Source organism: Chanodichthys erythropterus, chromosome 2 (assembly GCF_024489055.1).
Source record: "Chanodichthys erythropterus isolate Z2021 chromosome 2, ASM2448905v1, whole genome shotgun sequence".
NCBI classification, from domain to species: domain Eukaryota; kingdom Metazoa; phylum Chordata; class Actinopteri; order Cypriniformes; family Xenocyprididae; genus Chanodichthys; species Chanodichthys erythropterus.
The window spans coordinates 3,014,023-3,030,113 of record NC_090222.1 but is presented as its reverse complement, the minus strand read 5'-3'; the positions used below and the strand labels follow the sequence as shown (position 1 = coordinate 3,030,113).

The following is a 16,091-nucleotide window of genomic DNA, read 5'->3' as shown; positions in this document are numbered from 1 at the left end:
CCGTTCACACCAAGAATGATTACCATAATGATAACTGTATTATTATCGTCCATACCAATGCACAATGTCATTTTGTTTATTATAAGCGCATTGGATGAAATTTTGCATAAACCCGAAGTGTGTGCACAGAAAACTTGTTATAGCACCCCTTGTGGCAAGACTGAGAATGTGAATTGTGTTCTTAACAAATTTACAACTTTCACACTTGACCTAGTTAACCCTGCTAAACCCCAAGTAAATGGAGTCCTGGGTTATCTTGCTTCACACTTCACACTGCTCATGATTTACCCGGGGTTAACAATTAATCCTGGGTATTCATTAGATGACATTTGGCACTGTACATGCCTAAACCCTGGTTTACTGTCCTTATTTGCATATTTGCAGTGTCATTGTCACTGCTGGATGAACGCAGCACGCGACCTGTTTATATGCTCATTCTCATTAAACAGTGCCGACTGTAATATCAAATCTATCCTGAATGGACTTTTCGGACTATAAAGGTAAGAATGAAACAGTCTCTTCTTCGCTCAAATTGACACATTTTCAATGTTTATACAACATTTCTGTGACTGTCCAAAGCACGTGAATGAGGCATGTGATTGGCTGTTGGTTGCTAAGCATCTATATCATTGAAAAAAGTGCCACTAATCCTGCTCTGCAGCAGGGTTTCCTAACCTTGGGTAAAAAGCATGGTTTAGAACGACGATAACCCGAGTAAAAAGCTCTGCTAACCCCGCTTCTAAATTACAAGTGTGAAACATTCCTTTACCCGGGGTAAAAAAGCGGGGTTCAGATTGAAGATAACCCAGGGTTAAGCGCAGTTTGAAAAGCCCTAATAAAGTTTACATAGCTAGAAGTGCTTGTGCTCACATTCTGACATTGAGCATTCAAGCCTTGTGTAATTTGTGTAAAGTGTTTATTTGAAATTCAGCAGTCTATGAAAAGGTGGTCAAAGTAGCTCACTAGGCTGTGTTCAGAAGACTGCCCTCTCTCTCTCACACACACACACACAGGTGTTTGCCCGCAGGCAGGCGCTCTCAGTGGAGGAGCTGCTGACGAGATGTACAGTACAGGTGCATTCTCATCTGCGTTTCTTTCTGCATGTGTGCATTTGCTTGTTAGCCATTAATTACACTGATTCAGAGATGGACGGTACTTTTACTCCATATTTATACTTTTTTAGCATTTTCACGTTGGGGAACTTTTACTTTATTACATTTGAAAGTATAAAGTCATAGTTTTTACTCCACAACAAGCTACAAAATAAACATTAATGATGTATGACTTTTTATTATTTGCACATGATTCAGACTGATCTTGTCCCAGTGATTCTCGAGTGAACCACTCACTGCCGCTGAGCCTTTGGCGCAGGTTTGAGTCATCAGTGAATTTTTCTTCAGTCTAGTCTGACTCAAATCAGGCATTGTGTTTTTATTCTTAAGACATAACCATGGATTTTCCTTGTTATACCACATGATTGAGGTAGTAGGTGCAGAGCTATCTAGATTAAAGTTCAGGTGCACTCATTCTGTATGTGTTGCAGTGGCATTCGTCTGGACACTAGACGGCATGGATTCAGCAGAAGCAGTAGTGGGATTCTAGAAATGTATTCCATGGGTGGAAGTGTCTTACTATTTATTTATTTAGGGGTAAAACCTTTCTTTTATTTCTTTTTTTGAGTAAAATGCATAAAATGGACATAATTGACTTCAAAACAACATGTATTTGTTCTGTATTTTTGAATAGCCTATATGGGAATGAAAATTAAGAGCTACAGTGGAGGTGAAAATTATTTTTAATGCTATGATTTAAAAGTAAGTAATACATTAACACAACATTTTCATGTGACCATCACAGATCTATTTTGACATCCACATTTTTTGGTCCAGTTAAATGCAATGGCTATCACTGTCAATCATGAAAATTATGTAAATCATGCATTTAAATACTTTGCATTTTGTACATGAAAAATAAGACGCTTATTCTTATTTTGAATAGGTCATATACAGATAGCGAGCAGAGAGCGCTCCCTTAATATTCAGTGAATCTGTCAATCACTTCACTGCACTCCTGCAAAAGCATCAATTATAATCAATGAAGCTGATTACTGCACAACCAATCACTTTTTTACATTGTATCTACACTTGGTTATAATGAAAGGATTCACAAGCATGCAGAACTCAGATCTAGATCTATTGTAAGTGCAGTGCTGCTTTGTGTACAGGGGTAACCACTGTATTTCTGCTGTATTTTCTATGTCAGAGAGTGAATTTGCATTTTCATTCAGCCCAAATGATATATAACATGCATAATCATTTATTAGGCTGTCAAAACCTGCATTATTTGAACTTTTGAGTTTAAATCTTCTTAGTTTTTAAGTTTTGATGGTCATTTTACCATTTAAGGTATTACCATAGACATTGATGTTGTTTCAAAGCAACATTGCTACCTAAATAACATGTAGTTCTGTTCTAATATCAGAATTTTCTGAAATTTCACCTGCTAATTCCAAGAAATATTTAGAAAAACAGTTCTCTCTACCTGTCATGTGAATCACTTATCATTCATACTTCACTATATCTTTTTCATTTTGTTTCTTTTACGCTCACATATTTGCTCACGTTGAAGTTTATATATACCATTGACTGTGTGGGAGGCGTTCAGCCGGACCACCTGCACCCTTTGGCTCAGTGTCAGTCATGACAGCTGCTTGGGATTTTGGTTTTATTCACCATTAAGCAAGGCTCCGGTTTGGGTCTAAGCAGTTAGCAGAACGCTTGAGCGCCTGCCAGATTTTGATCCTGTTGCGGGAGGTGCTGCAGAAGTCCACCCAAAACTGACTGCAGTATAGCTGGCAGAGCCGAGCAGAGCTGGCACATTTATGCACTACAGATGTACACGGTCGCTTTCACATTTTGTCTCAGGGAGTGCACTTACATCCGGCACACTGCCAGAAACAATTTATTCCCAAGTTTTCAGAGTGACACGGGAAAAGTACATTTTACATGCGTGGTTCATGGGGGTTTATGTTGATGATGGTGAATGACATCCATTGCAACAGTGAGCTGCCTGTAAAATTTCTGCTGACATGGTGGCAAAAGCCAGTGAATCTGTCCTGAGCTGCTGATGTTCAGCCCTTTTAAGTATTACAGTTTCTCAAGTGTCTGTAGTGGGCATCAGTCCATGAGAAGACGTTAAGAATTAAAAAGACATGCTTTATTATTCAGAGGGATACAGTGACGCTGACTGTTAAGGCATTTAAGGAGGTGAAGTATGTGTTTTTCAAGCATTTTTTATACATGTTATGCATACAACCTCAAGACTTTTAAGTCGTTGAACTAGGAATAAAACGTACATTTTGTAATTTTCTTTGATACATTTAACATTTGTTACCAATGTAAAAGATCATTTTGGTTATGAAAATGTAATGTACCCAAGCATATAATGTTCTGAATGGAGCTGAGCAACGATGGGTAAGTTTTGTTGATTTGTTGTTTTGACTGTTTAAAAAAAAAAAAAAAGATCAGGAAGGACAAAATAATCACAAAACATACTGTACATACTCTACACACCTCTGTTAAATCATGTCAAAACTTTTACATGTTTAATGTAAAAATTACAACCTATGCAATAACACTGAAAACCAAAGTGACACATTTCAGAGACTTGTAGTAAGTAAGTGCATAAGTGTTCATCCCTGAACTGATACTCGGTTGAAGCAGCGTTTGGTTTCGTTACAGAACTCAGGAGTCTGTCAACTTGGCACATCTTGACTTGACTCTTCTTTTCAAACACATTCCAGATCTGTTAAGTTGTGAGGGCGTCTCCTGTGCTCGGCCCTTTTCTATAGGATTCAGATCTGAACTCTGGCTGGTTCATTCCAAAACATTCATCTTTCTTTACTGAAGCCTTTTTTTTTTCTTTTTTTTTGATTTACATGTGTTTTTTGGATCATTGTCATGCTGAAAGGTGAAAGTTCTCTTCATTTTGCAGCTTTCTAGCAGAGGCCAGAAGAATTCTGTGCCAAAATCGACTGCTACTTGGAACCATTCATGATTCACTGAAGCCCCAGTTCAGCTGAAGAACAGCAGGCCAAAGTGTGATGCTTCTCCATGCGTTATCAACAGACATTGATAAATTCTCCACTTGTTGATGACTGTCTTCACTGTATTCCATATCTAATGCCTTGGAAATCTTTTTGTAGCCTCATCTGAGCGATACCTTTCAACAATGAGATCTGGTTGATGCTTCATAAGCTGTCCATGACTCTTGAAATAGCAGCAACCAAGATGATGTCATAGAAATCTTACAGCTGAGATTTATTTGGAGTTAATTAGAGTCTCTTCAGTTGAAGACAGGTGTGTACTATTTCACATGAGCTTGATGATTAGTTCATTCTGAAGAACACATCAGGGGGTGCACACTTATGCAGTTTTATTTTTATCTTTTTTTCACTGAAATGTCACTGTAGTTTTCAGTGGCATTGCATAACTGGTCATTTTTACATTAAAGGTGCAAAAGTTCTGATATGATTTATCCTTGTTTCATTTTTTACATCACAAAAACTTTTAACAGGGGTGTGTAGACTTTTTATATCCACTTCAAGACTAAAATCAGAAGGTTTCTACAGCGTACGTGACCCCACAGCACTCGCTGTCTTTAGCAACTGTTGATACTACAGTGTTTGACTTGAAGACATGTGTTATCTTTTCTCCAAGCTGTCGTCTGCCTTCTGTGAAGAAAAAAAAAGAGGACACAACTCCAAAAACAAATGATTTATCTTAATCTCTGCATAATGCCAAATCTAGGGAACAGTTTATTTATTTTTTTACTTTCTATCTGCTATGTGTATGTGAGAGAGAGTTGAGACAGAGATGAATCATTATTGTGTGTTCTTTGTTGCACCGAATCTGGATCTAGGATAAAATGTCAAATGTGTGTAGAGATAGGTACGTTTATTTGTATAACGCTTTTACAGTACATATTGTTTCAAAGGAGCTCCACAGAAAATGCATGTTTTAATGTTATATTGAATCTGATCACACACCTTTTTGTTCAAAATCCATTAGTCTTCAACACGATGCTGCATTAAAAACAACCCAATTTAGGTCATTCTGCTTTCAAAATTACTCAATTGCTTAGTTAAAATTAACCCAAAATTGGTTGAAAATAAAAGCCACTTTAATGCAAACAGACTACATAACAACACAGGTCTAAGGTAAGAATTAAAGGGTTAAAAAAATTATTGATAAACATAAACACTCAGAAATGGACAAAAACAGGCAAAGGTAAAAGCAACAATGTTCTTATTTGAGTGAAAACAATGCAGAAAAGAATGACAAACCAACAGTAATGCAGCTTTTTAATAGTTCGGTGAACATTGTTGAATAAACATTGAATATGTTTAAGACTAAATTTGAACCGCAATATATTTTTCTTCTGCCAACAAAATTAGTAGTACTAAGGACTTTGAATGTCGACAAGAAACTCACATACCCTTAATAAACATCGAAAGGCAGGATTAAACTGTTTACCATCTTTAAGTGCCATTCTGGCTTTTTCAGTTGTGAAGGCAAACACAAATTGGGTCAAATCAACCTGACCCAACTGTCTCGACCCAGCGTTTTGGGCTGCCTCTTCTATGGAATGTAGAAGTCACTGTATTTTAAGAAATCGTTGTGCTTTATCTAGTACCTGTGCAGATGCAGGAAATACTGTAGAGATGGGATTGACTTCTCTGGCTGTAGCTCTTGACACATGAACCGTGTGTGTGACTGATGAACCAGCATTACGGTCTCTAGCTGTTTGAGAACTTGAGAAGTCTTTGTCTCATGTTGCTTCAAAAACTCACACATATTTATGAGTTAACTGTCAGAATTCTTTTATGGCTGACAAACAATAAATTTTATGTAACTAATCTTTGAAGCTGCATTTGTAATTATTATAAAGTGTTCCACTAACAGTAACTCTTTCATGAACTCTTTCATGATTCAACTCTTGAGTCATGTGATGCTTCCATTATTTTGTCCACAGCCTGTATATATTTCCTGTCCTTCTCCTGCTTTTATATTTGTAAGTATAAATGACAGGTTGTCGTTACTTCAGGGGGGTCAGTGTGTGGAGGTGGGCTGGTTTCTGCCTGGGAGGTGAGGTTTAACTGTTGATTACAGACTGTTGGATTGTGTCTGCTGAAATGACTAGAGAAAGCTCACAGTAATGAAAGGGCTGTTTGTAGACTCACGGCTTCTATATATGGAACCGTGAGTAACCTAGCCATGAATACACAAACAACCGGACCATCTATTTCTGAAATCCTGCCCAAATACTGGTCTTCTTTCTTCAATTGCTTGATAGAAGTTGAAATGAGTTGAATTACTTATTCCACACCACTTCAGTTTGTGGAAGCCCATCTATCTTTACAACTCTTTGACCTTCACACTACACTCTCCATTACATGGTGGCAGGGTTTTCATAGCAGCCTGACAAATTAAATAATAGTAAGAAAAATCACATTTTCTGAAATGGAACTGTTTATGGAACATTTAGACAGTAGGCGGTCTTTTGTTGGCTGTTCGAACACATTCGACCACATGATCATTTCCACTATGAAAACAATCCAGTCAAATGCGTTTTCAAAAATAGACAAGCTCAAAACATTTTACACCCCATTTACACCTGTATTTAGCATTGTCCACTTGTGATCTGAACGATCTAAACGCATCTTAATACCAGGTGGAAACAGGGGCTTTATGTTTGTCTTAGATTCGCTTATCAGACATTTTATGAATTGTGGCTCTCCAGGGGTGTCCAGTCCAGTACTCTAACCCCCATTAAACACACCTGAACCATCTTATCAAGGTCTTTAGGCTTGCTAGAAACTTCCAGGCAGGTGTGTTGGGCAGGTTAGAGCTCAACTTTGCAGGACCTTGGCCCTCCAGGAGCAGGTTTGAACACCCCTTATCCAGAGAATGTGTTTCCACAGCTCCAAAATCCACTGGCTGTAAGCAGATGTCCAGCTTGACACATGGTGATGAACAGCTCTTGAGCTGAGATTCTTTTCAGAGACGGGAAGTTGGTGTTGTGTTTTAGTGTGAAACAAACTCAGGACAGATGGACTGTGAAACTTTTTTTTGGCTAAATTTGTTGTTATTCAACAGTGAAGTTCTGCTGCACAATAGCAGCACTTCCAGCTCTCTCTAACAGGACAGAAACACCATTAACTGGCTTGTTTGTGAGATCCTGTGACCGTTCACTGCTTATTGTCACTGAGCTCTAGTAAAACCCTGCTGCAGATGTGTGCGCTGTTGCATGGCTGTGTGTATTAAAGGCATTGAAAAAGGTGAAATTTCACACTGTGAGCCGTTGTGGTGGAATGGGAAGGGTCCCAGGGCAGATCCCTGGGGTACTCCAGAAGTCAAGAATGCAGACTGTGGTGACATGGTTGCTTCAGCAAGTCCATTTGTATCTTGTTTTTGCTTTTGTTAACACTATTGATTAGTTTTAGGGTAGGATTTTAATGTAGGTGGTATAATTTGTGACCTTTTAGTGCCACTCACTAGAAATTTCATTTCTGAACTGCTGTGATTCATACAACAACCAACATAATAAAAAAAAACACTGCCAGATATAACTTCATCTGTTTCAGATAAAACTGAATGTGCTATTAGCACCACTCACTGGACTTTTCACTTGGAAAGTGTTACGACACATGCAGGAAACATGATAATATCATTTTGTAGAAATGTCACCATAGTCACATATTTCCAATGAGTTTGGATTGATTTTTCTGGACAGTTCTCATTTAACATCACACGTGCTTCCAGGAATGATGCCCGGGACTTCATCTTTGCAGATTGTTTTCATGAGTTACTGAAATTTCCAAGCTACCTGGACAGCTGTGAAAAAGTTTCTGTATGATTTAAGTCCATAGTGCCAAGAAGTAATGGCACCGTTGCTTTGTGGTGACAGTGTGGATTAGAGTGTTTAAGGACCATAAACAGCATCACTTTGTCTGTTCATCACTCATTGAAATGTGTTTCAAAGTGAGTATGTGGCACATAATCATAAAGTGTTTTGAGCGGCTCGGTTCACAGTAAACACTTTCCAGGTGCGCTGAGTTTGAATCACTTATTAAGCGCAACAGCTTCACTTTTTCACATTTCAGACATTTTTGTGGAAAATTATAGCATTTCACCAGCTTTGCAAGGACAAACATATTAACTGTTGTTATCAACTAGGCATAAGCTTCTTTCAGTCCTAAAAGCTGGCTGCTTCATTTCACTGTATGAAAGTGAAGAAATTATGACAGAACTGTACAAAATTCATTCATTCTTGTTTTGGTCTTGTGGTCATAACATCTCACATATTTTTAAAGCTTCCTGAAGCAGTTATGACGCTGTTAACAGCACAAATTCTTCATCAGTAACGTTGTGTAGCTGATTACATGGAAGCTGGCTAAACGGGAGTGCGGAGCATCCTACAGGATGTCTCTTGTTGGTGCCACCCGCGGAGAACTGAGGGAAAAGGTGGATAATGAGCAATTATCCCAGGTAGACAGAACACAAGAGAATTGGAGTGCTGTGTTTATCAGGTCTGAGCCAGCTGATAAGGCATCTTAGTTGTCTCTATGGGATGCCAGATACTATCATGCCCTTAGTCTTCCTCAACTCCCTTCAATGGACGAGTTTATAAACAAGAATTGTCTTTGCCAGCATCTCTCTATGCATCTCAATGTAATCTCTGCGCTATGACTAAAAACAACAATGGTAACTGTCTAGGATCGCTTGCTGGTACAGATGCATATCTCTTTGTTATCAACCTCCCAGCTTTCCCTCCATACAGAAGACTTTCTCTCTCTCTCACACACTCACACACACACACACACACACATTCGGTAATAAGTTATAGCTTAAATGTTTAATTCTAAATTAATATTTTATATATACACTATATTGCCAAAAGTTTTGGGACACCTGCCTTTACCTGCATATGAACTTTAGCGACATCCCATTCTTAATCTGTAGGGTTTAATATGGAGTTGGCTCACCCTTTACAGCTATAACAGCTTCAACTCTTCTGGGAAGGCTTTCCACAAGGTTTAGGAGTGTGTTTATGGGAATGTTTGACTATTCTTCTTGAAGCGCATTTGTGAGGTCAGGCAGTGATGTTGTTGAGAAGGTCTGGCTCACAGTCTCTGCTCTAATTCATCCCAAAGATGTTCTATGGGGTTGAGGTCAGGACTCTGTGCAGGCCAGTCATGTTCCTCCACACCAAACTCGCTCATCCATGTCTTTATGGACCTTGCTTTGTGCACCGGTGCACAGTCATGTTGGAACAGGAACATCCCCAAACTGTTCCCATAAAGTTGGGAGCATTAAATTGTCCAAAATGTCTTGGTATGCTGAAGCGTTAAGAGTTCCTTTCACTGGAGCTAAGGGTTCAAGCCCAACCCCTGAAAAACAACCCCACACCATAATCCCCCTCCACCAAACTTTACACTTGGCACAATGCAGTCAGGCAAGTACCGTTCTCCTGGAACCGCCAAACCCAGATTCGTCCATCGGATTGACAGACAGAGAAGCGTGATTGGTCACTCCAGAGAACACGTCTCCACTGCTCTAGAGTACAGTGACGGTGTGCTTTACATGTAAGGCTTGGATGCAGCTGCTCGGCTATGGAAACCCATTCCATGAAGCTCTCTAAACACTGTTCTTGAGCTAATCTGAAGGCCACAGGAAGTTTGGAGGTCTGTAGCTATTGACTCTGCAGAAAGACTTCTGCGCACTGTGTGCTCTGTGATCTACCACTTCATGACTGAGTTGCTGTTGTTCTCAATTGCTTCCACTTTAGGATACCACTAACAGCTGACCGTGGAATATTTAGTAGCGAGGAAATTTCACAAATGGACTTATTGCAATTGACTTATAGAGCGCCCCATTCTTTCACAGATGTTTGTAGAAGAGTTCTGCATGTCTAGGTGCTTGATTTATACACCTGTGGCCATGGAAGAGATTGGAACACCTGAATTCAGTGATTTGGAGGGGTGTCCCAATACTTTTGGCAATATAGTGCACTTTTCATTTAGTAAACAGTTTAAATTTGATAATTGGCTTAAATGTCTTCATAATGTAAGGTGTAGATAGGGCAAGTTAAACACCAAAACTCTTTATTCAGCCACTAAATCTGTGTCTCCAGAACTTTTCTTCCATATATGTGTTCCAGATGTGTTTATTTATTTATTTTAAAGAAATTAACACTGTTATTCAGTAAGGATGCATATTCAGTTAATTAAATGTGACAGTAAATACATAGTTACAGACGACTTTTCTTTAGGACTTTCTATTCAAAGAATCCTGAAAAATAAAATGTGTCACTGTTTCCACAAAAATATGCTGTTTTCAACATTGATAATGATAAGTTTCTTGATCATCAAATCATCATATCAGAATGATTTCTGAAGGATCATGTGACACTGAAGACTGGAGTAATGATGCTGAAAATTCAGCTTTGATCACAGGAATAAATTACACTTTACTGTATATTCACATAGAAAACAGCTATTTTTAACCATTATAGTATTTTACTATTTTTACTGTATATTTGATCAAATGCAGCTTTGGTGTGTAGAAGAGACTGCAAACCTTTAAACATTAGTGTATATTTACACATAAGTGACACATACACTCATGCAGCAGATGGAAAATATTATACTTTATAAGAGTTCTGGAAGAATTTTGTGGCCAGAGTTTGAAATCTAAATCAAGTTTAACCTAATGCATGTCAGATGTTGGTATGTGCGATTTGCATAAAAATCCTGAAGCATATTTTTAGTACCATACATTATTTTCATGACAGAATATTTGTCATTTGTCCATTTGACCATTTGCCATGAAAATAGCAATCTCAATGGTCCTAAAAGAAAGACTGGGTTTTATTGGGTTCAATACAAGATTAAGCAACACTATTTATGGCAAAATAATGATTGCTTTGTTAATAATGTGAATAATGGTTATATAAACAAAATTTGAATCAGACATTCTTGAGGTTTTATGGGTTTTACCCAAGGAAACGCATGTTCTTCACCGAAAGTGCCTTGTCCATTTTAGAACCAACTTCCAAAAGATATATATCTTTGACAATTAAGTTGCTTGATTGTGTTTTTTGTCTAAGTGGCAGAAGTGCATTTACCCCCGGTTTCACAGACAAGTCTAAAAGCCTAGTCCTAGACTAAAATGCATGTCTTAAAATTAGTGGTGGGCATAGATTAATGTTTTTAATCTAGATTAATATCACTGTAATCTTGGAATTAATCTAGATTAAAATGGCTCATTTGAATTCTGCCGAAGACATTCAGAATATGTGTGCTACCCAAATAATGACTAAAAGTAATCCACCATTTTGTCCGACAAAGCAGTCAAGAGTTAGAAGATTAACCACGGTGGAGTTAAACTTGAAAAATTGTGTATATATTGACATCTTTTGAAACAACATTGATTCTCACGTTCATTCATGTTTATTTGATGCTATAAATGGACTCGTAGTAAGAGATGATCGGTTTACGAGCCTCTTGAGCTGAGGCACTACAGCAATCTGTCACGACACAATAAAGACCAACAAAATGGTTTTTATTGTTTGAATTTCTTTAAAAAACAACACAGTTTTAAAGCTGGGACTTTGTTTAATATCATAAGTAACCTGCTCTGTCTTGTCTGTCGATGTGTTGTCAGTATCCTCTTTGCTCCGTGATGCATTTATCACTGTGGCTTGACAGCACCACGGCTTGTCGGACAAAGCAACAGTAACTAAGGGGGACGGGTCTTTGTGAAGGGTCAGTTCGGCTAGTTATACATCCGCGCTAAAATATCAAGGTGAAAATCATCATAGCTTGTGTAGTATAGTACCAGCTCCCAACCCAACTTTGAGAATAGATTAACAGCGATATTGTTTATCGCCCGATAAGAGTCTCACGTTAACGCCGATAATGGCCCACCATTACTTAAAATATGTCAAATGAATGTCCTAATTGAACTACAGACTAATCCTGGCTTAATCTAAGCCCTGTCTGTCAAACCAGGCCTACATGTCCAAATTTGGTAGGCCCAGTTAATGTGTGGTCTTTTTGTTAGTGTTTATTTTGCCTCGGGCACCAAAGCGACTGCCCTTGTGAAGGTTCATGATGTTCCTGCTCTTCACCTAGTGAAGGGGCTCATGACCTTCAGAACATGATGCAAGGCTTGAAGAGTTGTGTGTTATAATCTTAAATAATATTGGAACAGATTTCTGAAGAAAATCTGATGAAGTTTCATCAGGCCTCTTTCTGCTGAAGGTGTGAACTGGACTGCAGACATCCCACGAAGAACTATTAAAAGTTCTGTTTATTCTGACTGCAGTGCACAGATATTTCTGTCTCCCTGCTTTTGGCTTCATCCCTCAGGGAATAAAGTATTTTCTGGCCTGTCTCTGGCATTGGCTGGGGTTTGTTTTGGGCTTGAAATGTTATATTTCAAAATGGTTTGGGGTATTTTTAGAGTATATAATTTTTGCAGAATGTGCCCGTGGGTAAGTGGTGACCGCACTGATGGGTCCAACGCTCTGCCAGCTGTTTCATGTCTGCTCTTTTCCAACCAACAGCAAATTTTAGCTCTATAGATAGTGGTTTCTAATCTAACTCATCTTAAGTGATACTTAGCATTGTACATATCGAGAACCCACTTCCTGTCTCTCCATTTTTTCATTTTCTGCTTTAAATAAAGTACTTAATCACAGTATTTATAGTCAGTGTGAAACAGAAGTTGAGCAGGTCTTTTCTTCTCTATTGTGTCGAATATCCGAGTGAAACGCTTCTCAAACAAGAACAAATGTAGGGTGGGGCTTGATTGGATGGTTGTGGTTTGCTATTGGTGGATGTCATGTGAGTGACAGGTTGCCCCGCCCTCGTCATCAGAGAAGAGAAGAGATGCTGCAAGAGGAAGATATTCTGATTCAAGATTATAAGGAACATGAATTTAACACAACAATGATGTGCACCGATCAATCATTTATAAAAAACACTGCAATATTCCATTAAAATATGATTTCATGATGACTTTAAATGTTCTGTTCTTTACTTAACAAGCCCGAGGAAATGCCTCACACCTTTCTCAAGGCTGTTTTACTGATGACTTTCTCTTCTTCATGCAGTAGTCTCTCTCGGACTGGTGTGTTAAATGTGCTTTTGTTTTCACTCAGCTGGCATCAATCAGCTCTTGTGCTCTCACTCACAAAAGCTCCTTCACTGAAGCTCTATTTAGATTGGCTGTTCAGACCTTTTTATCAATACACACTGATCTTTAATAGCAGATGTCTCTCTCAGACACTGTTTCACTGTGTTTCGTGTGGTTTCAGGCAGAATAATGATTGACCGTACAGGTGAGGTCTGTGTGTTGGGCTGAACACAAGGATTTTTAACCAAAGTCTGTCAGTCTTTACTATGGTTGGACTGTTTTTCTGTCTTTTGATATTATGGAGCACTGTTTTTTCCCCCCTTATTCTGTTTATTTTCACTAATTTAGCTCTTTCAGCAGCCTCTCATATCTCTCTTTTCATTGAACTTTATCTAAAAAATAAAATGACTCAAACTGGCTTTAAGCGGCACAGTAATGGCTCACTTTACCTCACACCGACCAAGCTTCATTTTTTGTTTTGCTCATGACTGGAAACATCTCAGTGAATTTTACATAAACTGTCAAGACTATATCTGCGTCAGTATTTACTCCAAAATTGAAAGAGGAAAAAAATGTTTTGCCTAAAGACAGTAAAGCCTTTGCATTGATTTGACATGATTTTCAGGTGCATTTTTATTATCATTACTACTAAATAGTGCTAAGTACTATTGAAGGGTTAGTTCACCAAAAAATGATATTTCTGTCATTAAGTTCTCACCCTCATGTTTCCCCAAACCCGTGAGACCTTCGTTCATCTTCGTTCATCATTTTTGATTAAATCTGAGAGGTTTCTGAAGCACACATAGGCAGCAATGTCTAGAAAGTTAATAAAGACATCATTAAAATAGAATACTTTTTGTATTGCATGAGCATCAGGCATGCGTTGTGCTGCTCAGGTGTACAGGGTCAGCCAATGCTGAGCTGGCGTTCTGACGTAGAACCCGGAAGCGCTGAACTGTGTTTACTACGCGGACAATGTACGGGCCTGACATGGAAGAGAAGAAATTGTTGATAGTGGACAATAGCAAGATCACAGATGAATTTATAACCGTAATTAAACTAAACTAAAGCTGTTCTGTCTCCATGCAGTATATATATTCTCTGGCTCTGTAGACATCATTGTCTGACTCCAGTTTGAACTGAACAGCATTACTGACCGTTTCTGACTTTTGCAGTGCATGAGATTGTCCTGTTTTGTTGCTCTTGACCAAGCTCTTGAAGCTCCGCCCTCTTCTTGAAAGGGGGTGGGAGCAGCAGCTCATTTTCATTTAAAGGGACACACACAAAAATGCCGTGTTTTTGCTCACAACCAAAAAATGGCAATTTTAACACCCTATGATAAATGATCTATGGGGTATTTTGAGCTAAAACTTCAGATACATTCTGGGCACACCAGAGACTTTTTTTTTTATTTTACTTATTACAGCTTCTTTTTCTTAAAAAAAAAAAAAAAAAAATCTAATAGAACATATTAATGAGAATTGCAAAGAAACTTGCAAAGACAAATTGTGTCTGTTTGTGTCTGTGTTTCAGGTTATAGCATTAGCAGACGCAGCTGAAGACAACCGGGAGCGTTTGATCCAGGCGTTTGTGCGTCTGCGGAGCGCCACTCACCTGCTCATCCTGCTGCTGTCTCTGTGGCAGGGGCTCAGCTCAGAGCAGACCGCCATCCTGGAGGCCACACTGCTGCCCCTGCTGCAGGACACGCCACAACTGGTGAGAGAACACACACACACACACACACACACACACACATCACACTTTGTGTAGTCTGACATTTCAGTTGATTGCTGAAAATCTTCTCGACCACCACAGCTCTCAAACTGCACTCACATGCATAAATCCTTTTGCTGAATGAAACCGAGCCATGTAAGAAAGTCATACAAAGTTGGATCAACATGAGGGTAAAATGATGTCAGCATTTCTTTTTTGAATGGACTATTGCAGTGGTTTCCAAACTTTTTAGAGTGGCGTACCCCCTGAGGTGTTAATTATCCTTCTGTGTACCCCTTTCATGTGTTGAACTGTTTTATAAAATCAGTGTCGCGTTTGCAATCATATTGATATTTGGGAACAATTGCATTCTTGCTCATATAATTTATTATCAACATTAAAACAAGAACTCACACTGGGTATGTTTGTAAAACTGTAAAACTCAGTTTTTTGTTTGCGTACAGTTTGGGAACCACTGGCTTTAAGTAGAGTCTTTTTAATTTACTTCGTCAAATCCCTGAAGTCTGGTACCAAAGCAGTAAAAACCCAACATTTTTTTTCCCAATGTGATGAGCATGATCTTCAATCTCTTTATAAAACTGAGATAGAGAGGTAAAAAAAGAAAAATTTTGTTGTCAAATGAAAAGGGTACAGTATTAGAGAATAGAGAGATAGATGGAAAGCCACAGATGAATGTGCTCCCTGCTGGAGCGACGACCCCTCCTTACAGCTTATTTCTTTAAACCAAACTTGTCTCTCTCAGCCAGTAGAATTCCTGCATTGCTTTATCTCAGTTTCAAAGGCTCCAGTAATGTAGGATGTGTCGTCTGATATCGTGAAAACAGACTCCAGTGTCGTTGTGTTGTTCCTGATGTCAGTCAATTCATCACTCACATGTGCAGGCTTGTCTTTAGGAAAACGTTTGTTTCAAATGTCTCGAAAGCAACTCATTACGCTCACTATACATTTATATTATGAACTATGTACTCTGCTGTCTACAGTAGGTTTTTTGTCATATAATAATAGTTGCATGAAGTGTCCAACATTCTACACTCTGTCATTAGGAAAATGTCCTCATTGTGGAGATAAATAGTGCATGAACAGATATTTCTTGTGCATTTTCACCTTTTTTGCTCTCTATTGTATTATACTTTTATTTTCAAGCATCACCATTTG

At 38.5% G+C, this 16,091-nt stretch overlaps 1 protein-coding gene across 1 annotated transcript in view; it reads left to right on the top strand.

Moving 5' to 3' along the window:
- bbs9 (Bardet-Biedl syndrome 9) overlaps window positions 1-16,091 on the top strand; it is a 104,875-nt gene that overhangs the window by 37,962 nt on the left and 50,822 nt on the right. The window contains exon 19 of the mRNA XM_067399632.1: window positions 14,736-14,918. Within this exon, the coding sequence (XP_067255733.1) occupies window positions 14,736-14,918 (183 nt within the window). The remainder of the gene's footprint in view (window positions 1-14,735; window positions 14,919-16,091) is intronic.